This window comes from Thermothelomyces thermophilus, chromosome 6, assembly GCF_000226095.1.
Source record: "Thermothelomyces thermophilus ATCC 42464 chromosome 6, complete sequence".
In the NCBI taxonomy this organism is placed as follows: Eukaryota; Fungi; Ascomycota; class Sordariomycetes; order Sordariales; family Chaetomiaceae; genus Thermothelomyces; species Thermothelomyces thermophilus.
The window spans coordinates 1898991-1922317 of NC_016477.1; the positions used below are offsets into that span (position 1 = coordinate 1898991).

General features: G+C 56.4%; 7 protein-coding genes and 1 non-coding gene across 8 annotated transcripts; 3 read left to right on the forward strand and 5 right to left on the reverse strand.

Moving 5' to 3' along the window:
• The first annotated feature begins 2445 nt into the window (after positions 1 to 2445).
• MYCTH_2310428 (uncharacterized protein) lies at positions 2446 to 4279 on the forward strand. Its single transcript, XM_003666005.1, has one exon. It carries the CDS (start codon positions 2585 to 2587, stop codon positions 4151 to 4153), a length of 1569 nt encoding a protein of 522 aa, XP_003666053.1. The 5' UTR covers positions 2446 to 2584; the 3' UTR covers positions 4154 to 4279.
• Positions 4280 to 4958: 679 nt separating this feature from the next.
• MYCTH_98099 (Serine/threonine protein kinase C-like protein) lies at positions 4959 to 8730 on the reverse strand (the record flags this gene model as incomplete). The annotated part of the gene is made up of 6 exons (XM_003666453.1): positions 4959 to 5020; positions 5085 to 5490; positions 5547 to 6865; positions 6932 to 7909; positions 7973 to 8236; positions 8310 to 8730. 6 exons carry the CDS (start codon positions 8728 to 8730, stop codon positions 4959 to 4961), a joined length of 3450 nt encoding a protein of 1149 aa, XP_003666501.1.
• A 1162-nt stretch (positions 8731 to 9892) lies between these two features.
• Positions 9893 to 12151, reverse strand: MYCTH_2310435 (uncharacterized protein). Its single transcript, XM_003666006.1, has 3 exons — positions 11764 to 12151; positions 10518 to 11687; positions 9893 to 10469 (listed from the first exon to the last, which is right to left on the reverse strand). Exons 1-3 carry the CDS (start codon positions 11853 to 11855, stop codon positions 10424 to 10426), a joined length of 1308 nt encoding a protein of 435 aa, XP_003666054.1. The 5' UTR covers positions 11856 to 12151; the 3' UTR covers positions 9893 to 10423.
• A 207-nt stretch (positions 12152 to 12358) lies between these two features.
• On the forward strand, positions 12359 to 13263 carry MYCTH_2096341 (uncharacterized protein). The gene is made up of 3 exons (XM_003666007.1): positions 12359 to 12555; positions 12638 to 12931; positions 13048 to 13263. Exons 1-3 carry the CDS (start codon positions 12418 to 12420, stop codon positions 13120 to 13122), a joined length of 507 nt encoding a protein of 168 aa, XP_003666055.1. The 5' UTR covers positions 12359 to 12417; the 3' UTR covers positions 13123 to 13263.
• Positions 13264 to 13423: 160 nt separating this feature from the next.
• On the reverse strand, positions 13424 to 15274 carry MYCTH_2310437 (glycosyltransferase family 15 protein). Its single transcript, XM_003666008.1, has 4 exons — positions 15023 to 15274; positions 14104 to 14949; positions 13746 to 14034; positions 13424 to 13687 (listed from the first exon to the last, which is right to left on the reverse strand). The coding sequence occupies exons 1-4, from the start codon at positions 15071 to 15073 to the stop codon at positions 13620 to 13622; spliced, it is 1254 nt and encodes a 417-aa protein (XP_003666056.1). The 5' UTR covers positions 15074 to 15274; the 3' UTR covers positions 13424 to 13619.
• A 1663-nt stretch (positions 15275 to 16937) lies between these two features.
• Positions 16938 to 19908, forward strand: MYCTH_2310439 (uncharacterized protein). The gene is made up of 3 exons (XM_003666009.1): positions 16938 to 17019; positions 17208 to 19520; positions 19572 to 19908. Exons 2-3 carry the CDS (start codon positions 17245 to 17247, stop codon positions 19858 to 19860), a joined length of 2565 nt encoding a protein of 854 aa, XP_003666057.1. The 5' UTR covers positions 16938 to 17019; positions 17208 to 17244; the 3' UTR covers positions 19861 to 19908.
• A 455-nt stretch (positions 19909 to 20363) lies between these two features.
• MYCTH_2120781 (uncharacterized protein) lies at positions 20364 to 21782 on the reverse strand (the record flags this gene model as incomplete). The annotated part of the gene is made up of 3 exons (XM_003666010.1): positions 20364 to 20543; positions 20601 to 21166; positions 21278 to 21782. 3 exons carry the CDS (start codon positions 21780 to 21782, stop codon positions 20364 to 20366), a joined length of 1251 nt encoding a protein of 416 aa, XP_003666058.1.
• A 307-nt stretch (positions 21783 to 22089) lies between these two features.
• Positions 22090 to 22163, reverse strand: MYCTH_t177. Its single transcript has one exon. It is a non-coding gene; the product is annotated as a tRNA-Val (tRNA).
• Positions 22164 to 23327: the final 1164 nt, after the last annotated feature.

A 23327-nucleotide genomic window follows, 5' to 3' on the forward strand; every position in this document is an offset into this window, starting at 1 on the left:
CAGGGCACGCTAAGGCTCTCCAAGACACCAGCATGCTCGCGAGCAGTCCGGCAATTATCAAGGAGAACACCGGCGATCCCTGTTCCAGCTGTGCCGCGAACGTGGTTGCCGATAGGGAAACTGTCGCCCCAGAGCATGCGAACGCAACAACAATGCCCATCCCTCCCGGCGTCTCCTCTTCGTCCATTTCATCCAGTAGCACACTCTTTGCCCAGGGATACACAGGGCCAAGCGCGAAACCGACCAAACCGGCCGCTACCGTGGGGCTGTCTCTACCCAACCCCACCACCGGCGAGAGCTTGGACGCTACTACGATACCAGCAGCCGCCATCACTGCAAGAGGAATGCCTCGCTGCGGCTGGATATGCCGGCTGCATGTGCCCAGCATAAATCGGCCCATCGCGCTGGCCATCCAGAACGCGACCAGCACTCGAGGAGCGGCACTCTGCTGACCGGTGCTGTCGTTCTCCTGACCTCGGGCGGTTAGCGAGGCAAACACCGGGGGGATGGCTACCACAGCAGCGTGGTAGGTCAACGCGAATAGGGCGCCGAAAACGGTGGTGCGGCTTGCTGGTGGTGGGTAGCCGGAACGTCCCGTGTCGTCCAGCGCACCTGGCATCCGCGGGTGCATGTTGCCCTGCCGGAAGGGAGCCGGAACCTCTATCGGTGTCGCACTAATACCGACTTCTGCCGCGCCCTTCTGGTATCCCAGTGGGTCGGCGGAGGAGGAGGAGGAGGAGGAGGCTAGAACCAAACACACAGCCGCCGTTACGAGTCCCAGGCCTAGCACGAGTAGATGACGCTGCTGCTCCTTTCCCTCAACGACGACGATGGCAAACCCGCCATCACCGCCGCCGCCGCCGCCGCCATAAGCGCCTGGCACGCTTGTCACAGCCATCCGTAGTGCGACACCCAGCGCGACCGCCCCGTACAGCGCTCCCAGCCCGCCCACTGTTTCGCCGCTGCGTGCTGCGGCAAGGGCGGTGGTGGCGAGGGACAGGATCGAGGTGCTGCCGATGCCGAGGCACAGGTGTGCCACCGCGGTCAGGGGCCCCTGCAGCTGCGGGCTCCGGAGCAGCAGCGGGCGGAACGCGGACGCGACCACCACCGAGGCGTGCGAGCAGGCGATCAGCAAGCTGACTGCCGCGAGGAGGGAGTACGGGTGCGGGAGGAGGTGGTGGTGGGAGGAGGGGACGAGCGGCTCGAGGAAGGCGGCCGCGAGGACGGCACCTAGGGCGAACGGGATCGCCGTGCAGGCGTGGAGCAGGAGGGAGCTATGGCTGGTTAGTTCTCTGGGGAAGTGTGTCTCCTGATATTCACGAGGTGACGGCAGGAGAAGGGGGGGGAGGGGGGAAGTACTTCACCGGGGATTGGGCTTTGGCGAGTGAAAGATGGGTGATATCGTTCAGGCCGGCGAGGAGCCCAAGTAGACAGAGTAAGAAAAGACGGCTGGGCTGAACGGGTTCCCGGAACTTGGCTTCTTGCTGGTGGTTTTGCCTCCTTTGAGGCGGAGATTTGTTCTCGGGAAACGTCGGTTTTGATTTGGGACCAGCCATGATCGCCACCGGAGAGAATCCCATCGAGGCTAAGCTTATCTCTAACCTTGCTGGTGGTTTAAACAAACCACTTGTGCAAGAAGTATAAGGGATGGAATCTTGAGGAGCACTTTCAAAAGTTACCGCTTCGCTCCACGGAGCTTTAAAGTTGGAAAAGTTGAGGGCTTTGAGTAGACAACATGACATCAAGAATCCAGGCGCGACCTCGAGGTATTCGTGAGGCCAAGGAAAATCAGGCTGCGCGTGACTAGTTATCGTATTCGCCTTGTCCATTGCAGCCTTCATTGCGTCCTATTGTCTGGTTGTATAGAGAGTGTCACAAAGTCGGCGACAGGGCGGTTAATTACCCAAAGAAGTAATTCCGTCAGTGGGGACACCGAAACCCGCTGGGGGTGTCTTGACTCATCCCAATCGGTGACAGCGGAATTGCTGCTTTGATATCTTATTGTCACGAAATACAAATGCTGTCCACTGGGTAAGATCAGCGTACATAGTAGAAATAACAGAAATCAAGCAGGTGGTCGGGTTTCGGTGAGAATGAGCTTCTCCCCGTGAGAAAGAATAATTAATGGGAGCATTTTCGGATGTTTGATTTGAAGATTCTCCATCTCAATTAGTATTGTACCGTTATGCTCGGATATAATTAATTACTTTGTAAAAAAGAGGTTTTCCTGTGATTCCACGGTCCCTGTGATTCCACGGTCCCAACAGCAATGGCTCGTGTATAAAGATTCAAATTGGGTGCAAGTGTGCTGAGAAATGACAGCCATTCCGAGGCAGATTGATGGGGCAGATGAGAACTGCACACAGAAGCTCGACTCGGTCTTATTTAATTAACCTTAGTCCAAGGGTTAGGGGTGATGCGACGTCACCCAGTGCAGGCGGTGAGGGGGTAGGTACCCGGTGGCAGAATGAAAGTGGGCGTGCATTTGAGTTCCAGTTTCCCGAGCCTTCTCGCAGACAATCCGACCGATTCCGCTCCCGACATCGAGGTCTTGTAACGCCCGCCGGGGCGCGATGCGAGTCCCATGTCCGCCCACACAGCTCTGCGGTTGGCCGTGCGCCCATTGAAGCGAGCGACGCTGTTAGATCAAATCGCCACCACTGCAGCGCAAAAGCCCCTCCGGCAGCGGCCGCGCTCGCAACTATTATTATGCCTGTGTTGCAGCATCGCCGTCGGCCCCGAGTCCAATCCCGCTCGGACTCGCTTCTTCTCGACCGCCCCTCCCCCGCCGCGCAACCTGCCTCCGAGTCTTGAAAGTATCGTTAGCCGCAAGCCAGAGCCGGAATCGACCGCCGCCAAAGATGCGTCCCCCGCAGCTTCTTCATCCTCATCACCACCATCCGAACCATCAGATCAGCCGCTGCAGCCCGATTCGGAACACTCCGCACCCTCTTCCTCCTCTTCCTCCTCTTCCTCCTCTTCCTCCTCTTCCTCCTCTTCCTCCTCTTCCTCCTCTTCCTCGGAACCAACCGCTTCAGTGCAGCCCTCCAGACCCGAATCGAAGGAGCCCCCAGGTGACTCGGCCCCCCCGGAGCCCGAGCCCGAATCCCGCTCTCAGGACTCGTCCCTCCCTTCCTTCACCGAGACTCACCGCCACCCGCTCTCGGCCCGCTTCAGCACCTTCATGGACAACCTGCAGGGCCGCGTCCTGACCGCGACCCAGACGATCAACGACCTGACGGGCTACTCGGCCATCGAGGCGATCAAGAAGCGCAACGGCGAGCTCGAGAGGGAGCACGCGGCCGCGCAGCAGCGCCTGCGCGCCGCGCGGCACAACTACAAGTCGCTCACGACCCACCGCGCCGCCACCCAGCGCGAGGTCACCGCGCTGCTCGCCCGCAAGGACACGTGGACCCCGGCCGACCTCGAGCGCTTCACGACCCTGTACCGGTCCGACCACGAGCTCGAGGCCCAGGTCGGCGCCGCCGCCGCCGAGCTGACCGAGGCCGAGGCCGACGAGGCCCGCCTCAGCGGCGAGCTCAACGCCGGCATCCTCAAGCGCTACCACGAGGAGCAGATCTGGAGCGACCGCATCCGCCGCCAGTCCACCTGGGGTACCTGGGGCCTCATGGGCGTCAACGTCGTCCTGTTCTTGGTCCTGCAGTTCGTCGCCGAGCCCTGGCGCCGCAGGAGGTTGGTCAACGGCATCGCCGAGCGCGAGAAGGGCTTCATGGACGAGGTCAGGAGGGAGTTGGTGGAGCTCAAGGCCGCGTCCCAAACCGCCGCCGCGGCGGCGACGGATGCTGCTGCTGCTGCTGCTGCTCTTACGGCGCCCGCTGCGGGGTCCGGCGAGGGTGCTGCTGCTGCCCACGCATCTGGTGCGCAGGGAGTTGGAAGTGCAGCCCGGGATGGCCCGGACGTGGCCGTGCCCGTGGAGCGGGAAGACTGGCGTCTCCCGAGGAAACCGTGGAAGGAGGTGCTTATGGACTTTTGGGAGGACCCTGAACTGCTCAGGGAGGCTGTGCTGGATCTGACCAGCGACCGCAGGATAGACTTGCGGATGCGCGACGCGTCGCTTATCGCGCTGCAGGGAGCGGCAGCTGGGGCGACGCTAGCAGTGGTGCTTGCTGTTTCCATACTGCGCAGCACATGATTCTCCCTCCGCTCACCATGTTGTACTCGTACCACTGACCTGTAAATATAGAACCTTTCTAATGTGCTAACATCCAAGACGATAGATAGATTTCGCATGAGGTACAAGTCTATTATCAACATGTCCGTCATGGTGTGTTAAAAGTAGAGACAGAAGCGGGCGGTCCAAAGTCGTCCACTCCTCGTGTCAAAAGTGTGCCTCTCGCAGTTTTCGGTCAACGGTTAGATAAACAAGGATTCAAATGAGACCTGGATGGCATTGTGTGTATGTACCGCCTCCCGGCGGCGTCCCGCAAGACAAGGAATAAGGAATAGCGACGCCACCACCTTCATCCCCCCCGCCCAGTCCACACCTCACATCATCCTCCCCCTAACGCTTAACGGCCACTGGACCCCTGCTTGTTGTGTTGCCTCCTGTGTCTATTAGCCTCAAACACCGCGCTAAGCTCCGGCTACATGAGCACATAATTCGCGGCAAGTCCATTCCGATCATCCATCCCTAGCGCTTGACTCGATCCGACACCGGTAAGCTACCCACCATTAAGTACTTTGCTCACCAGACTGCGCAGGAGCGAGCGGGGGGTAATAATAGAGCGTTTCAGCATCTGGAGTGAATGAACGGTCACATTCGGGAGGCCATCGCGACCGGCCGTAGAACAGAGACGGTTGGTGTAAAGTAGTGACGCCGCGCGACCTGTGCATCAGAATTATCCCTCCAACGACCGAAGACACCTTTACGAGGGCCAGTTGAACGTTTCTTCTCGATCACACTCGGCGATCACGACGCGTTTTCGTCTTGACGCACCCTACTCGAAATTTGCCGTGTACGAGAAGCCACGGAACTCTTCCTGCATGGCTTGCGAGAGCACTGTAGAGGGTTAGTTCATATATCAGCGTTTGCTTCCCACCGCCCTGATTCACCGCAAACGTACCAGACTGAACCGGCGTCAGCACCGGCGTGACGCTCGTAAATTCGCTGTCAAAGTTGCTCGTGTCGGTGGCGCTCTTGATTTGCGGCAGGAAAGGCGGCGCGACCCGCTTATGGAAGATGTCGTCCCAGTTGATGTTGCGGAAGAAAGGTTGAGACATGACCTCCTGCGCATCCGTGGGCCCGCTGCCGAGGCGCAGCTCTGGTTCACGCGTGAGCAGCTTCTGCAGGATGGACACGCTGTCACGCGGCATGTGGATCGGGTAGAGGGGCTCATCGGCGAGAATGGCGTCGTAGATCTCGTCCTCATCCTCGCCACGGAAGGGCGACTGTTGCAGTAGCATCTGATAGATGAGCACGCCGAAGGCCCACCAGTCCACGGCACGGCCGTACTTCTTGTCGAGCAGAATCTGCGTATCCCGGTTAGAGCAAGCTGCCGTCTGAGACAACGGTGGGGTGAACTTACCTCAGGGGCCATGAACTCGGGCGTACCACAGAAGGTGCTGGTCGTTGAGCCATACCACATGTCTTCCTTGCAAAGACCGTAATCGGCAATCTTGATATGGCCGTCGAGAGTCAAGAGAATGTTGTCCAGCTTCAGATCACGGTAAATGACGCCGTTCTCGTGGAAATACTTGAGCGCCAGGCACACCTCGGCAGCGTAGAACTGAGCCCGCTTCGTGCCAAATTGGCCGCGCTGGATGTGCAACATCAAATCGCCACCGCTGATGTACTCCATGACGAAGTATACTCTCGTCTCGGTCTGGAAGCACGCGTGGAGATTCGTCAGGAACGGGTGCCGCTCGCGGTTGGCAATCAAGAAGACGCGCTTCTCGGACTTGATGCTCTCCACTTCGTCGTTCTCGATAATGAATTCCTTCTTGAGAACCTTGATGGCGTACAACTTGCGTGTGCGCTTCGTTTCAGCCAGCATCACCTTCCCGAAATTACCCTTACCAAGCACAGCAAGGAAGTTGAAGTGGTCCAGACCAATTCGCTGACCAGTCCCGGGATCCGTGGCGGACGGGAGGGGCTTCCTGGCCGGTGTGGGAACTCCAGAGGCAGATGGTACCTGCTGCTCTGCTTGGGCTGGCGCGGGGTGCGGCTTGGGCACCATGGCAGTTTGCTGCGGCTGTTGCGGCTGGTACATCTGCTGCTGCATATATTGTTGCTGAACCACTGGTTGTTGCGTCGGACGGGCTTGCGCGGGCGGCTGGCCCGGGTGCACGCCGATGTTCGCATAGTCGGCCGGGTTGTACTTGCGCTGTTGCGGCTGAGCATACGTCTGTTGCTGCTGTGGAACAGCGCCGTATTGGCTTTCCTCCTGTTGCGTTGGGCGGCCATAACCTCCCGGCGCGCCATAATGTCCTGGCCCGAAATCAGGAATCTGCCCGGCCTGTTGCTGAGGCGTTGGGGTCTGTTTGGGGGACATGGCCGCGGCGGCTGCCGCGGATGCGGTAGTCGAGGAGGTTGAAGGCCGCTCCGCACCGGCGCGCTGTGGGGAGGAAGTCTGATTGTACATGATCTTGGCTGCTTCGGTGGCTTCGGGGGATACAGTTTGGCCACTCAGGGAAGATGGCGCGTAGGAGGCCCCAGATTGAGAGCTGCCTGTCGTGCCCTTGCTCCCTGCCCTCAGATTTCTTTCGCTCATTGAGGATGCCTTCTCCTGGCGGGTCTTCTTTGTCGACCTGATGCCCTCTAGGATTTGGTTCGCCACTGCCATTGACATGCCGCAGAAGTCGGGAACAAGATGCACGCACTGCGCGTGAGCGGTGAGGTTGCATTCTGCGTGTATCGGTCAGTTTCCTTGGTTGCTGGGGGGGCATCAACTAGCAAAACAGCTATACATACCGATGCATTTTCTGGAGTTTTTCTTGCCAATTGGCAGCATGTAACCGCAGTGGCAACACCAATTGGCGGTGATATTCGAGAACGGCTGGAAACGATGAGGAATCCGGTGGTTGATCTTCTCCTCGTCGGGATCGGTCTCGGCGTTGCTCTTGCTGATACACTTGGTGACGACGCTCGTGTAGCACTTGGTATGGCATGTGTACTTGCAGTCATCGCACTGCATGCCGGCCGAGTACTTGAGGAAGTCCCCACAGAGCGCGCAGCGCATGATGTTGTAGAACTGGCGCTGGACAAACTTGTGACCGTACATCTCGTGCACCTCCTCCTTGCGCTGACGAACGGCGCCCTTGCGGTTGAGTCCAGCATCCATTGGGCGCGGAGCCTTGTTCTCCTTGACGAAGTTGAGACTGAGCTGGATCTGACCCGTCGGCTCCAAATTAAACCACGCATCAATGGGCTGCGACACAACGGGAGCAACCGGGGGCGGCTGCGGCGTGAATGAAGGCGGTTGCTGCCCGGGGGATGTTGGTGGCCCGGCAAACTGCGGGCTCTGGGCGCCCATCGGAAACTGTGGCGGCGGGATCCTAGGAGCAGAGCCGAGACGGTCGGCGGAAACCCAGCCCGTGGAGCTTGTCTCGGCCTCGATCCTCTTCCGACGAAGCTCCTCCACAATGTCTGATATTCTCACCCATAGCAAGCCAATGGGTAGCGCGTGCTCGCCGGGTTTATCGTATACGGTCAGCTCCACTTCGTTTGCTTTGTCGACGAAGATGTTGTGAAACTCCGCTTCCCATTTATCGTTCCGTGAAGCTCTCGTTTTCGCCACGACGTTGTCTTCGACCTTGATAGTAATGAAAGTCTCAGGGGCGCGCGAAAATCGGCCCAGGGGGAGGTGGTCGACATCTTTGACGGCCAGGATACGGATAGAAAGCTGGCCAGTCAAGGGCTTCCTCAGATTTGGCACATTGATGCTGTCATCTGAATCCCCCAGCCCCCTTTTAGCATTCGAGCGACAATAGATGGCTGAATGGAATGACGTACCATCTGCGGAATCTGCGTCCATATCGATATGTAACTCCTCATATCTCTTCAACGCTTGCTTCAGAAGTACGATTTTTTGGCTGCTTTCAATTCGCCGGGCTGCAGCGTCTGCCTTGCTCTTCTTGTCTCCCTCCATCTGGTAGAGCTGCACCATTTTCTCAATACCCTTGAGGTACTGATCTTCGACATTGAGCTTGAACTGGATCTGGGAAAGCATGAGCTGAATCCGCGGACCCAAGTATGGTGTGTCAAATTTGATGAGATCTGGTTTCCGGGCGAGGTCAGCGTCAGACGTCTCTCATCCTTGAGGTTCGATAGGTTCACTAATCTGGCGTACCGAGTTTCGTAAAGTTCGGGCGGGCTTTGGGGATCCCAGAATGCGGAGGCTGACCAGGAAACGGTCCGCGGGGAGGCATCAGGTCGCCCTGGCCGTACTGTGCATAACTCGAGCCGTCCTTTGGAGGAGGCGCCGGTGGTCCGCCTTCTTCCGTTCCCTGTTCCGTACTCCTGAGAGACCCAAGGGTCGATCCACCTATTGACATGTTGTCAACCGATTGCCCCAGACGACGCATCTGAAGCTCGCGGAGCCTCTCCTCGAAGAACTCGAGGTTACGGCGCCCCTCGCGCATTTGTGTGTCGAGCTTGGAGCGGACGGCTTCATTGTTGGTCTGCTGGCGCATAAGATTCGCGGCATTGATGAGAGCTTTTTCGCGCTCGATCTTCTTGGTGATATCCAAGATTTTGTCGTCGTCGTTCATTGTGCCTGATTGGGTTGCGCGGCGGGGCGCGCAAGGGGGAGAGGCGGGGTTATCGTGATGCTGGAAGGTTTAGGTGAGAAATGTGCGATGCTGCTTTTCCCTTTCTTATCCTCCCGGAACGACAAGGAGTAAGCTGCCCCGCGTGCCAGAGCCAAGCGTCAACACTGCTGCGCGTTGATGGGTGTTGGGAGTGGTTGCGGGATGTCGTCAGCGAAAGATTATGGAGGGGTTTTGTGTTTCGCAAATGCTAACAGCCCTTGTCGATGCAGTCGGGGGCGCGGTGCTCTGTACGGAGCACACTGCCTTGCTTTCGTTGGCAGGTCCGGTTGGGAGTCGCAGTTAGCTGGCCAGGGTGGTTCGACCAGGACGTTCTTGAGCGCTTTGCCCAGCAGGCCCGGGTTATGCTGGTCAACTGCTTGGGTCGGGTAAGGTCGGTGGGGATGTTGCCTTGCTTGGGGAAATGGAGCAGGACCGGGAACAAGCTGCAGTGAAAGAAACAAACATCCGAGAGGAGGCCGAAAATGGAACCTCGCAACCTCTCCCGCGCGATGAAGGCCTTGACTGGTGGGAACGAGCTAAACTTGTCGCCTAAACCCAGAAGCAGTATTTGCGAGCTGCCGCTCTTTCCCCTTTTTGCTGCTGGCTCAGCCCGGCGGCAGGTGGTTACGGCGAACAGCTCGTTTCGTACTGTACTTGAACTTCCAGATACGGGGCTGCGGGGTACCTTCGGGCAAAAAAAAACAAGAGCTTCTCGATATAGGAAGGGGGGGGAGGACAAGCCGTGGTTTTTGATTGAGTTCCAGGCCCGGTGGCGCAAAGTATCATCTTCCATCCATGATTGAGAATTCCTCAGAACGCATCTGGATCCAAGCTCGCCAGGTTTCTTTTCCCAAGCAAGTCACAGAATACTACGAAGGTACGGAGTACTACCTAACGCAATCCCAAAGACGTGCATTCTACCTCAGAGCGGGGTTTCAGCCAAGATCGAAACCACTGATAGGGAACGCGTCTGATCCGCTGCGACCTTGGCTGCACCACCCACCAGCTGTGTGTTTTACTGCATATCTCGGTACCTAATTCAACCTAATTCAACCAAATGTCCTTTCCTTAAATTTTCGGTGTCGATTTTGCTATTTCGCCTGCATTAAATAGGTTGAATTCCGTCTTATAGCTCCTGGTTTGTAGTTCGCGATTTCGAGCATTCGGCACTTCCGTTCCTACCCGCTCGCTCTACGAATTGTGTTTGTCCTAGGACTACCCGTAGGACTTTGGATCATCCCGGTGACGAGACCTATCAGCACAGAGTTTCAAGAAACCTGGACACCGCCGTCCAGACTAACGTAAAACTGGGCGAAGTTCCGGCAGTGTTTGGCGATCGCATTTTATCCCAGAACCTGCTCGATAGGAATGAATACAACATTCTTGTAAAGTCTGTCCCTCGGACCAAACTTTTCGAGGACCGGGCGTTGTATCAATGGGAATACTGGATAATAGCCAAATGAGAGCACGGGTCAGTCAACTATATGGTTGCCGTTTGAACCGCGTCCGTCAGTCAACACGGCGCAGCATGTCAGGAACCGCGATGATGCATTGGTGATTCAATCAAAATCGTTTTGTACAATTCTCTTTAACTCTCATCGTCTAGGCCAGAGTCCAATCATAGTGTCCAAGTATTTTGTAACGTTGATGTAAATCAAGCAGTATACTGCTTCTGGAGCGTCTTGGCGATGGTGTTGAGCCTTAGAACTGTTAGCGTGTGTCTCCATCAGATCGAGGCAAAGACTTACTGGATGTTGCTTGTGCCCTCATAAATGGCACCAATCTTGCTATCACGGAAGAATTTTTCGGCCAGGCCCTCACGGACGAAGCCCATGCCGCCCATCCATTCCACTGCGAGACTGCTCACACGGCCCGCAACCTGTGACGCATACAATTTGGCCATCGCCGCGTCCATGACGAAGTTCTCCCCGGCCTCCTTCTTCCGGGCGGCGTTGTACACCAGAGCACGAGCCGCGGAAATCTCTGTGTAGGCTTGGGCGATCTGGTGCTGCATTCCCTGGAACTCACCGACCAGCTGACCAAACTGTTTGCGGTCGTTCCACACATACTTGACCGCATTCTCCCACGCGCCGAGCGCAAGGCCGGTCATCTGCGCGCCAATGCCGATGCGACCCTCGTTCAGCAGCGAGATGGCATATTTGTAGCCTTGTCCCCTTTCGCCAAGCAGGTTTTCCTTGGGCACCTCGACGTCGTCAAAGTTGAGCACGCAGGTGCTGCTTGCCTTGATGCCCAGCTTCTTTTCTTTCTTGGCGATGCTGAAGCCCTTCATGCCCTTGTCGACGATAAAGGCGGTGATGCCACGGTAGCCCTTGCTGGGGTCCAAGTTGGCGAAGACGATGAAGAACTCAGCTTCCATGCTGTTGGTGATCCACATCTTGCTGCCATTGATCTTGAACCCATTCTCTGTCTCGGTGGCCTTGGTAGCCAAGGCAAAGGCATCAGACCCGCTCACGGGCTCCGACAAACAGAATGAGCCCACAGTGTTGGTTGCGAGGCGCGGAAGATACTTCTTCTTGAGGTACTCGCTGCCCCATTTGAGCACTGCCGTGTTGACGAGGGTGTTGTGCACATCCACCATCACCGATACCGAGGGGTCGACGCGGGCAAGCTCTTCGATTCCGACAATGGCAGCTGTGAAGTTCATACCCGCGCCGCCGTATTCCTCCGGAATCTCAACGCCCATGAGGCCCTGCTCGAACAACTGTTCCACAATGGCGGGGTCCATCTGCTCTGCCTCGTCCATTTCGCGCACCTTGGGCAGGATAACATCGTTGGCGAACTTCTGTACCGTCTCGGCCATAGCAGTCTCGACCTCGGAGAAGTGGGTGATGGGTGTCGGGGCAACATCGGCAAGGCTGGCATCGCGACGGACGGCGGTTGTGGAAAGTGGGCGTGCGCTGTCGAGGGCACAAGGTCGTAATTAGCACGTCGTTCAACCAGCGACCATCACCCACTAGCCGGTACCGAGCTCACCATTGAGCAGCGAACGGCTGCCGTATCCTAGGCGCACAAACGGCTTGACTTCTCCGCACCGCAGGGCGCAACGCTCGCACGAAGGACCTCATCTTGAGAACTGGCCGATGCAGAGGGGTAAAACGCTGTGTAAGAGCACGGCAATACGAGGACAGTCCGGAATAGAGAGGGGAACACGGCTAGTGTGTGGAAGTGTTGTATATGGACCTCCAATGTGTCAGGGGAAACGCCTGGTCTCCAGAAAATGAATAAGCGAGAGCAGGGAAAAGGAATCAGTGCGATGCCCGCGGTTTTACACGGCCGAAGGACAACGGTTCCGTCAATTCCAGGTCCCCGGCGACCGTCTCAGTGGTAAGGAAGCCGAGGTTACTTTCCTGTAATGCAACCGGGTTCCCCACAAAGCGGCGGCCTGTCCCCCGCCGCCTGGGGGTGCAGGGATGCAAAGAGCGCCATGTGACTAGCACCACGGCTGCTCCACTAAACCGACAATTGCCGCTTGTATCACGTGCCTACACTCGTGACTTCAATGATTCCAGAGCTCCACTCAATTTCCCGTTGCTAAACAGATTCGAAAGCTTGGTCGAGGACGAGGACGACGACGACGACGACGTGCTGGACCCGGCTCTTCGTCGCGCCAGCAACACAACTACCGCCATGGCGGCGACCTTCCTTCGAAACCTGGTGCTGCGGCCAGCGTTGCGGCCAGTGACAGCTGCTCCCGCCTCTCCTCTGATTACCCGCGCCTTTTCGAGCACTCCGTCCCAAAGCGCGACCCTCAATCAAGTCCTCCGCGTACGCTAACCGCACCGATCTGCCTTACCCTGTCCCATCTGTTCACGCGCTCCATCTAACTCCTTGTTTTCGTTTCTTTCAGGGTTGCCGCAAACCGCAACGCGCCCGCCACGCCGTCTCCCCGGCGCTCTCGGCCATCCACGCGCCCGCGCTCAAGGGCGTGTGCGTCAAGGTGGGCATCACCAAGCCCAAGAAGCCCAACTCTGGCGAACGCAAGACGGCACGTGTGCGGCTGTCTACTGGCAAGGTCATCACGGCGTACATTCCGGGAGAGGGCCACAACATCCAGCAGCACAGCGTGGTGCTCGTGCGCGGCGGGCGTAGCCAGGATTGTCCCGGCGTGCGGTATCACTTGGTGAGAGGGGCTCTGGATTTGGTATGTTGTTACTTCTTTCCTACCGTGGTATCCTTTCTGTTTGGTGTAGGGCCCGGGCTATGATGGGCGGGGAGTGCCATGTTCCAGGTGATGATGGCTGACTAGATGAAACACAGGGCGGTGTTGGCAACAGGATGAGTAGCAGGAGTAAATACGGGACGAAGAAGCCGAAGAAGGCGTCGGTTGGTTAAGGACTGCCAGCATGCTGGAGTCCGATGGTCAAAGAGTGAATGGCGTTGGTGACGGATAGAGATGCATAGATCCCATTTTTTTAATGTCATCTTGTACCATATCATTGTATCAAAAAACTCACAGTGGCATTTTCCTTGATCAAGATACTGTCAAGAGAAGATAGAGATTCGTACGTCTTGCGCATGTCCAATCCCGAATTGGGGCGCAGTCTACTCGAAAACGGCGTGCTCGTTTTGCCATCAGTTGCTTCAGTATATGACAATGCATGGGCGATGAAAGCAGGCGAGGACACGAGCGCATTTGCAACAACCTGGTCCCCCGACAGCCGTCAGCTTCATCGGTGACGCCCTTTTTACCCTTCAAACCGTTGGCTTCTGGCCCGCTTCTTCAAATTGTATAACCCAAGACGATCAACCACATGCAATGAGATGACATGCCCACAGCAGCTCGTGAAATATCAAAAAAGAGCCCCTAAACAACCCAATCTGCCAACTGATCAATTCCCTTCCTTGTCCCAGCCCTCAGGTTTTTCCATGTTGTTTATCTCGAAGAATCTGGAAGTGCCTAAAGAAGTCAGGAATTAGCGAGATCCACTCGATTTGGGGATACAGTTGCGACTCACATGAATAGCCCTTCCAGTCAAAGTTATCGCTTGGTTTGCAGTGGCACTTGAGCGCGGTCCGCAGATTTTCGCCCGTAGGGCAGTGCGTGAATGGGACGTGGTAATAGGCAATGTCATTGAAGAAGTGTATCTCCTCCTTCGGCAACATCAGGGCGGCAGCAATTGAGTGCACGGGCGCATCTCCCCATCGCTCATAGAAGAAGCCTCCGTCCTTGTCCAAGCTTTCAAAGTAGTCAAGGTATGCTTTAGACCGGAGCCAATTTAGGTTGCCGATCTCAAAGTTAGACCACTAAACGAGGGTGTCAGTCTTGAGACCATTACCGGCGGCGGGGGAAGGGGGCTTTGGAGAGGCACTTACGAAATGGCATCTGTTGTAGGTCTCACCGCCGTCGTCGCTCAGGAAGCCCATTGAGTTGCCAGAAGCAATGTGCTCGGGGTGGTTCTTCATGAACTTCTTGACACTGTCCCACAGGGTCGGGATGGTCTCGGGGTACTCGTACAGACTGATGGTGAAGCTGTACTTCTTGTTGTTCTCATGCATGAAACGGAAAGGATCGTAGTGGATATCGCAGAAGAGTTCAACGCTCGGCTCAACGCGCCAGTAGTAGTCGTAATTCATCATAAGCTCCTGCCGGAAAAAGAAGCCCGACTCGAAGCGGCACATGTGGCGGTAGCTGATGCTATCTCCGTAAATGATCTCCTTCTCCTTCATCTCCTTACGCACTCTCGCCGCTTTGTCCTGGTCGATCCAGTCGGGGAACGACCAGTGTTCTTCCGGAATCAGGCCGTAGTACGTCTTACCAGACACCAGTGAAGTTGTCACCTTCTTGAAGGTGTCGTCGAAAGGCTGATCGTTGAGGAATACCCAGTCGTAGTTGTACCGCCGGTTGAAGCGGTCTTCAACCTGTCGGATCGATTTGGCAATCTCCCAGACGTCCGAGTTACGAGCCAGCGTCACGAACGTGGCATTCATTCGCGGCCCCTTATTGATACTTGTGAGATCGTCCCAGCCGGGATCGTTCGGTGTCATCGCCATGAGAAACTGCGCAGGGTCGTAGGTAGTCTTAACCTTGGCATCGTTCGGTGAGGCATCCTGCGTGCCCGAGTTGGTGCCACCCTCGCTTGGGGACTTCGAGTCGGGAATGTGCGTTCTTAAATTCGTGACGTCTGCCGAGTTCGAGACGAAGTAGATCACTGTTAGAATCTGGGGAGCTGTCAGTATATCTCAGTACATATCGCTCTGTGGACCAACCCAGGCCCAATGAGCGGGTACCTACAAAGAAAGCGACGATGATGTAGCGCACATAGCGCACGCCTCCGGCGGCCATGGTGAAAAAATACGGTCAATCGTTCAATCGGGGAACCGGGGGAACTGTGAATTAAGGGAACCTCAAGGGATAAAAGTGCGTATTCCGGTACTTTGATATTCAGGCGTCCCAGCTGAAAGGGCGAATTGAGTCCCACACGCTGGCGAAGCCGAAGCGCGAAGGTGATGGGAGGGGACGTCGAGTCCAGGAGACAGAGCGTCAGGTTTAGTGCTCGGTCATGATCGTTCTCCAACAATCAAGTCGCCCTCAGTCGAACGCTCAAATTTCCGGGCGGAAAAACGGAGTGTCTGGTTCTTATCGGCTGTTGTTGGAGGAGAGCGTTGGAAGCTGAACAGCCATCCGCAACGATTTGCGCTCGATGCACTTTCTGATGAATGCCTTTCAAGGCCAGAGTACTCCGTAATCAGTACGTGCTACGCAGTTGATCGCTAACCAGCTCGGCACAGTGTGGCGACCTGGCCTTCCGACGGCTTGGCGTGTTTATAAGGTGCCTTACTATCATTTAATGCAGTAGGACAGGACTTTTCAAGTTAAGATGCAACCTCCCTGTCTACGTCATCTAGTAGTGGGCTGTCTCGTATTTGGGTATCCTTGCAGTCCTTAGTCTACCCCTTAATGCTTGCTTACGCAGTACTAAGGCACGGGTATACGTACCACAAGTAATGCTGACGATCTAGATCAGATGGAAGACTTCTCGACACTAGCGTTCTCTGAATGTGAGTGCAAGTCATGCAAAGAACCTTGTGGTTTCTGTTCATTGTCTCAAGTGACACAGCCGAGTACCTAGACGTTGACGCAACGAGCTGCGCCTGTTGTCTTGTGCAGCTATCCTCGCAGATCCTCGTCAAATGCTCTGGCCCAGTACGCCGGGACAGGAAAGCGCGGCAAATATGCCACATCGGACTATCAGGACCGACAAGCTGTGTCAGAAACGTACACTGCGAGATCGGCGGGCTGGCACTAAATAAATAAGATGCCGGCCGAACAACGTGCAGGGAAAGATAGCTAATTGACTGTGAGTGCAATGAGAACAGGTGTCGGTTCGAGAGGCTACGAAGGCCCAAAGGTGAAACATACAGCCGCCAAGACCAGTGAGGCTGGGGTTCGTCTTTTTGAGGTCAGAATCCTGTTGTGTAAACAGGGCTTCAGAACCCCCCTGCCCACGCCTGAATCTTGGGTAACATGACTTGTTTTCGTGACAGCTACACAAGGTGACCCTTACCGTCCTCACCGTCCTCACCTTTGCAGTCCTTACCAAGTATGGACTACACTTGCATGCACTTAACTGATCTTGAAATTCTCATTACGGGGACGCGAATATTTGGTACCTAAGGTATGCAGTGCTCCGTACAAAGCAATCTGTAATCCGTACAACGTCTAGCCTGGCACCCATTTGTAATTTCCATCCCAACTCCTCATTTGCATGCAAGTACGCGAGTCAAAAAGTCAGGTATGTGTACAATAGATAACTACCTTACCTATTTAACCAATATTTATGTGCTGAGGCACCCATATCTCGGGGCTGGTTTGATCAGGTGGCGGGCCTGGCACGTCAGGTTGCGTTCCGAAATGCTTATGCCGATTGGCCTGTCGGATAATTCCTGTATCCCACTCATATCCCACTCAACCCTGAGCTGTTAGGCTGATGCTCCCAAGTTGGCGAATATCTGCAAGCTCGATCCACAGGGCGATATCCATCATCTCCAAGGTGCCCTCGCTCAAGTTACGACACCAATTTGCGTGATTCCCTGTTTTCTTTCCTTCTCTCGGCGCACAGCGCGCTATCTCAAATTTTTTTTGAGTATTTCTTCCCCGCCACTTCGGCAGTATCTTGCGCGACGGTGCCTACCGTGTGGGTGTTACCCGCCCTCGGATCGATCGACGGCCTCCGGGTTCGCATCGCGCTGATCGAATCAACATGTCAGTTGACCGATACAGTCGGCACAGTATTGTTACATTTCCTGCTGTACGTTTATTAGCCCTGGCTTGAATTGTGCATGAGGTTTGCCTCGGCGGCGCCCTTGCCTGCCGTGCAGACGTCCGATCCCTCCCCGCCCCATTTTAACCCCGCGATCATGACTGCTTATCATCCAGGGCAACTTCAAAGTTTACGTATGTTAACGATTTTTGACAGTAACATTTGGCGTAGTTGCTAAACCCGCGCCGTAACCATGTCATTTTCCGGCTTCGACACAAGCCGCCACAACACGGCGGCGGCAGGCTTTTCGCAGGCCCATAACCCCTTTGCCGGTCTTTCCAATCGCGAAGAGGAGGGCGATGCTCTGGAATTCGAAGATACCTACGATGGGTTGGGCGACCAACTGGAGGAGACGGGTGACGCTTTCAATGATGATACCTTCGGGGACGCTGCGGACTTGAGCAGCGGACCGGCAGGCAAGGATTTCGACTTCTTCGGTTCTACCGCCAAGGTCGCCAATGCCATCGAGGAAGAGCACGCCCGTTTCAGCCGTCAGCAACCTGCCGCAAAATCCTCTCAGCCGGCGTCTCAAGCTCCCCCCCATGCTGCTTTACAGAGTTCCTCTGGACTATCCTCGTATAGCCAATACTCCCAGCCGGCGGCACGCAAGCCTGCTCGTACCGGCTACGAAAAGTACAGCAGCGAGCCAGTCGCTGAGTTACAGGTTGATGCGGCTCTTTGGGGTGTTGCGCCCAAGAAACAGTCTCAACCAGCTTCCACTGCCTCACCGGCCGCCACGTCCGCCTCAACAGTGCCCGGCCGGAAAGTGCTCAGTTTGGAGGAAGTTGAAGCGCAGATGCGCGCTCAAGCCAAGAAGGCCGCCCAGCAAGCTACTCCGTCTCCGGCGCCTCCGCCGGCCGCCATTCCGTCCGGCCCTCACGCGCAAGCTCCTCCACCGATGCACTATGATCAAGCTTACCAATACTCCCACCACGCGCCACCTCAGCTGCCGCCACAACCTGATCACAATCGCAGTGATCAGACGTTATCTCACGGTCATGGACATCCTGTCACGATTCTGCAGAGGCCCAGCTCTAAACAAGGGGCCTCGCCACAGCCCGCAGCCCAACCCCCGGCTCACCTTCGCCAGCAACCACCGGCTCCCGTGCAGCCAACACAGATCTTGCAGAATCCTAACCGCCTTTCGGGGGATGCGGCGAGACTGGGAATGCGCCAGCATCCCGCCCCGACAATACCGGGCTACCCGTCTCACCCAGCCCATCGCCATCAAGGTTCATTCTCTCGACAGCCACAGCTCATCACCCATCCTTCTCAGCTTGCGCAGCTCAGCGAGGAGGAGAAGGCGGCCTACTTGGAACAGGAAGCGAAGCGGGCTAAGCGCAACCACAAAATCTTCCTCATGTCCCGCGACAACGGCATCATGACACCGCAGGATAAGAGCTTCGTTACTCGGATCCAACTCCAACAACTTGTTGCCGCCACTGGCAATCCTAATGAGCACGGCACTGATGAGTCTCTCGCCGAGGATTTTTACTACCAGGTCCACAGCCAAATCCAAGGAGGGCAGCGCCAGAATCCCAACCAGCCGCTTAACAACTTCGCGCAGACCTATCTCTTCCAGACCGGGAGCCGCCAGGGTGGCATGCGTCGTCAGCACCGCGGACCTGAGAACCACATGCAGCGCATGGAGCAGCAGGTCCAGCGGGCTGTTGAAGCCGCCAAGAATAAACCAAAGAACAAGCAGCTGGTGATCGAAGGGAGTTTGGGAAAGATCTCATTCAGCAATGCCAAGACACCCAAGCCGCTCCTCAACATCAAGCGCACTGAGAGCACCGGGGATGCTCATCGCCCTGCCAGCGCCCACAAGCATGCGGCCCCAACCGGTGACAGGAAGAGCGAGTTGCGCACCATCGAACGCGTCTACACTACGCTCATGCAGATGGAGGATCATGACAGGAACATGCCCCCACCTCCGGCGAATGATGCCGATACGGAGGCCATCCAGAAGTTCGTCACCTGGAACAGCGAGGCTCAAATCCTCAACAAGCATCTCTGGGAGAGCCTCCGGATCCACGACCATCCCGATAACGGCCGCGTGCACCCATTTATTGCCCTCTTATCTTATAGCAAAGGCATGAAGGCGATGCAGCGCATCTCCCGTCATCTCACCCATGAGCAACGCACGACGATCCTTACCCTCATTCTCGTGAACCTCGACAGCCTCGAGGTCGTTCGCAACGCCCAGGTGACCTCGGAGTCGATGCAGCTGAACGCTGCCATGCGCGAAAACGTGGAGCTTTTCTCTCTTGCCGTCATGTCGACCTTGTTCAACATCTTGAATGAGCTCGATCTGGACCTCGTTGCCGGCATGCTTGGCCTTGTCTGCACTCGCAATGTTGACGTGATCGCCAAGAGCAGAATCGGCGCGTCCATGCTCACCATGATCCTAAGCCGCGCCGAAATCATTAAGCACGGTGGAGGCGGTAGCGAGCAGGCCTGGCGCTCATGGTATGCTTCCTCTTCCATCTCTGTGGCCTACTGTTCGCTGACAATGTGCAGGGATGTCACCCACACACAGTTCTTCGACCTCATCGAGCCCACGCTCCCCCACATGTTCCCCGGCCCAGTCACAGCCAGCGACGACATCTACGTCTGGCAGCTGTTAGCCGCCCTCGGAATTGGGGCTTCCCCTGAACAACAACAGAGACTCGTGTTGGCTGTCAAGGACCGTGTCATGGATACGGTTGCGCTCTCCAAGACTCTTCCTCAGGATCTTGCGGCACAGCGTCTACAGAACGTTAATTTGTTCATGCGCTCAATCGGCCTGGATGTTGAGCTGCTTCAGTAAGCGTTTCGAAGGGAAGGCACGCGCAGCATGCCCACGGGTAGCAGTGCCCGCGATGAGCAGCTGCACTCTGGATCTATAAAAGTTTGAGTGGCTCAATCATGGTTGGAGGAATGGAGCATGTGCCTTTTTATAGCCAAGAAAACGACTGATTCGAGGCATCATCGTTGCGGCTAGAAGCACGTCGAAAGATACATTTTGGGCAGCTGTATCTAGCACGGGTTCTGGTTTGCAGAGCCACCAACGGTCACCCACACGAAGATGAATGGGAACCATTCTGTTCTTTCTGCGGGGACATATGCGCACAGCAGAGCGTGGCTATTGGCTTGAAGCCATGCCATTGTGACCAATTTCCCTTCTTTCTTTCTTTCCTTTTATCTCCCTTTCCCGTTCCCTCCCTGACAGATCTGTCCCAGGGTGTACCACGCTGGGCGTCTGAACTCTTCATCAATGCGAATGAATTACTGACAATACCCCTTGCAATCTATTCAGCTCGATATGTGTGGCTAGTCTATCTCCATCGCAGTTCCCCTCGACGCTCCCTTTCTTGTAGTCTTCCTTGCGCCGGACGCAGCAGCAACGGTTGACGCGGTTGACGCGGCATTCGCGCTTCCACCCGTCCGCCCGACCTGCCTTCGGCTTTCCGCCGCCGCCGGCTCCTCCATCTTGACCGCAGTCTCCTTTCCCTGCTTTTTTTCACTGTTGCCATTTGGATCTGCCTGTCGGCCCTCTATCCCGCTGACTGCCCGCAACAGCTCCTGCTCTTCCCAATCCGTCTTCAGCCAGGGCACCTTGTCGACCAGGTCCGCTGCGCCACTCTCGTCGGCACTGGTTGCTGCTGCTGCTGCTGCCGCCGCCTCAGCAGCGCCGGCGACCTCCTTCCCTTTCCCCTTATCCTCGGCCGCTTCCCCTTCCGCTGCGGCCGCGGCCGCGGCGCCGCCGCCGCCGTTCCCCGGCCGGAGGAGCAGGCACTCGTTGTAGGCCTCCCAGGCCATCTCGGCCTCGTCGTGCACCCATTCCATGCGCTGCCAGGTCTCGGTCTGGACGTTGCGCAGGCGGTCCGCCATGGTCTCGGTGGCCGCGCCGCCGTCGGCGTCCATGGCCGACTTGATGGTCATGTGGATCGCGCGGCCGGCCGAGGCGCCCGCGGCGCCGGCGCCGGTGCCGGACTTGTCGCCGGGTCCGCCGCTGCCGCCCGCGCTGTTGGCGCCGCCGCGCGCCAGGCGCTCCTGTTCGGTCGCCGCGTCGATGTGGTGGGGGACTGGGCGGAGATGGACGACGGAAGAGACGGGGGTTAGGTGAAGGTTTTCTGGAGGACCCATTATTAGCATCGCGTTGGTGGTCTTCATTAGCGAGGGAGGGACAGGGGACAGGGTAGAGGTAGCTTATCTTTATAAGTACTCACTTCCTTGAAAGACACCAATCATGTGGCGGGTGTTTGCCTCTTCGGCGCTCCGGCCGCCGCCAAAGGTCTGGGTGCGCAGGACTTTGTCTTGCCGCGCTGCTTCGGCCCAGGTCAGCGGGGTCTCGTCGTCGGCGCCGGCGCCGGCGCCCCGCCGCCCGCGCGCCGAGGTGGAGGTGGCGACGATGTTGAAGCCTCCCGCGAGACCCAAGCTGCCGCCCTTCTTGGCCTCCATGGACTTCTGGAGCGCGGTACCCCACGCGATACCCTTGTTCCTGTCGTATGCCTCGGTGGTGTCGATGGGTACGTCGACCTCGTACATGCCGGTCTTGGGCTTAACGCGTAGCTCGGATATGCGTGGGACGCGGATCTGCGCTGGATCCTGGGCGGTCTTGTTCACATATTGAAGGACGACGAGGTTGCGGTTTTCTGGAAGGGGCGGCTTGATGAAGACGGAGTAATTTGCGATGATGGGATCGTCGTCGTCGGAGGCTACCGCGCGGGGCGGGCGATTCGATGACATTCTGTTGGGCGCCAGGTCTAGCAGGCCGGTAAAGGTTAAGGGGGGGAGAATAAGAAGAAGAAGAAGAAGTAAAACTGGAGGAGAGGAGCAGCAAATGTGGTTTCGATTCCAACGCGCTGCCCATGCAGAGAGTCGCTGGCAGCGTGCGCGATGCCCCGCGATCTGGAAATTTTAGTGGGGCAGCGCACACTCAGCGCCCCCGGTCCCACAACGGAACGGTCGCTTTGGGGGATCTCCACTCAATGTGAACCCAGAGGCAAAAAAATCGCGTTGTGTGAATTGAACCCACGGACAACTTATTAGTACCTGATCCGATCCAGGTTCGAACTGGAGACCTTCAGTGTGTTAGACTGACGTGATAACCAACTACACCATCGGACCTTATTGTTGAGGGGGCCGGTTGTTTTCACCATTTAAGAAGGCCAGGAATGCATGCGGCGACATATCGAGCTCGATTCTGAAATGCCTGGCATTTGCGCCTACTCGCCGGGTTTTCAAGTAGCTTGAAGAGGGCAATGGCAGTTTGTGTGCGCGTTTTCCGTCCGCATTTCAAAGGAGGTACCGAGTACGGATGTACTTTTTGTACTCCGTACCAAGACAGCCACCACCATAAGCCGAATCGGTGCACTGGGGGCCAAACGCGCTGTCAAGCCAGAGAAGCCAATGTTGCTGCGTACTCCATACGAAGTACTGGCCTCCCTACATAGTATATACGTATGTATGTATGTACATACAGTACAGTACGATTGGCACGGGTTCCGACACACTGGTCATTAGCACCGATAATGTGTTTTTGCGGACCACTTCGCAATCAGATCAGCAAGGATATTGAGCCGCGGATGAAGAGCCGGGGTGCAGCACGCCATATTGGATAAGGCGGGAGGTGTGTCTCTGGGTAACTCTAAGCTGCAATCGAGTTTGAAAGCAGGGAAGAAAAGAATAATTCCAGTGTCGAGCTTTCGTCGAACTTTTAGACGGAGCAGACCGGCATGAACAAACCTGTACACTAAGCACCAATCCTGACAACTCCACTCTTTCAATTAGGTAAGACACCGGAACTGCGGCCACCGGCAAACCAGGCACGATTAGGCAGTTTATGCCCAATGTTCAAGTTCGGGCTTGCAGTAACTAATCTGACATGTGCTCGTGATTCCAGCATGATTTTAGGTGTGGGTGCCTGGTAAAAAAGCGCTGCAGGAGCTTTGACAGTTCCAGGGTGCACGTCATGCCATCCTCAAGAACAAAGATACTACGTTGGTTGGTTGGCTGGGGAAAACGAGTGGTCAAGAATGCCTGCCATCTAGGCCACCACGCGCAAAAAATCCGGCACTGCTTCCCCATTTACAGCCACCCCAATACGTCCACTAGTGCTGTATCTACCTCCACAGTACGCGAATACTGCGTATGTATGTATGTATGTATGTAGTAGCAGTGCATACCCGAGTTTGCAAGTGCTACGCTAAATTAACTACCACCATGCATGTATATATGTACTGTACGCTATGAACTCGCTCTATCGATCGGTGCGACCCAGACAAGGCAGGG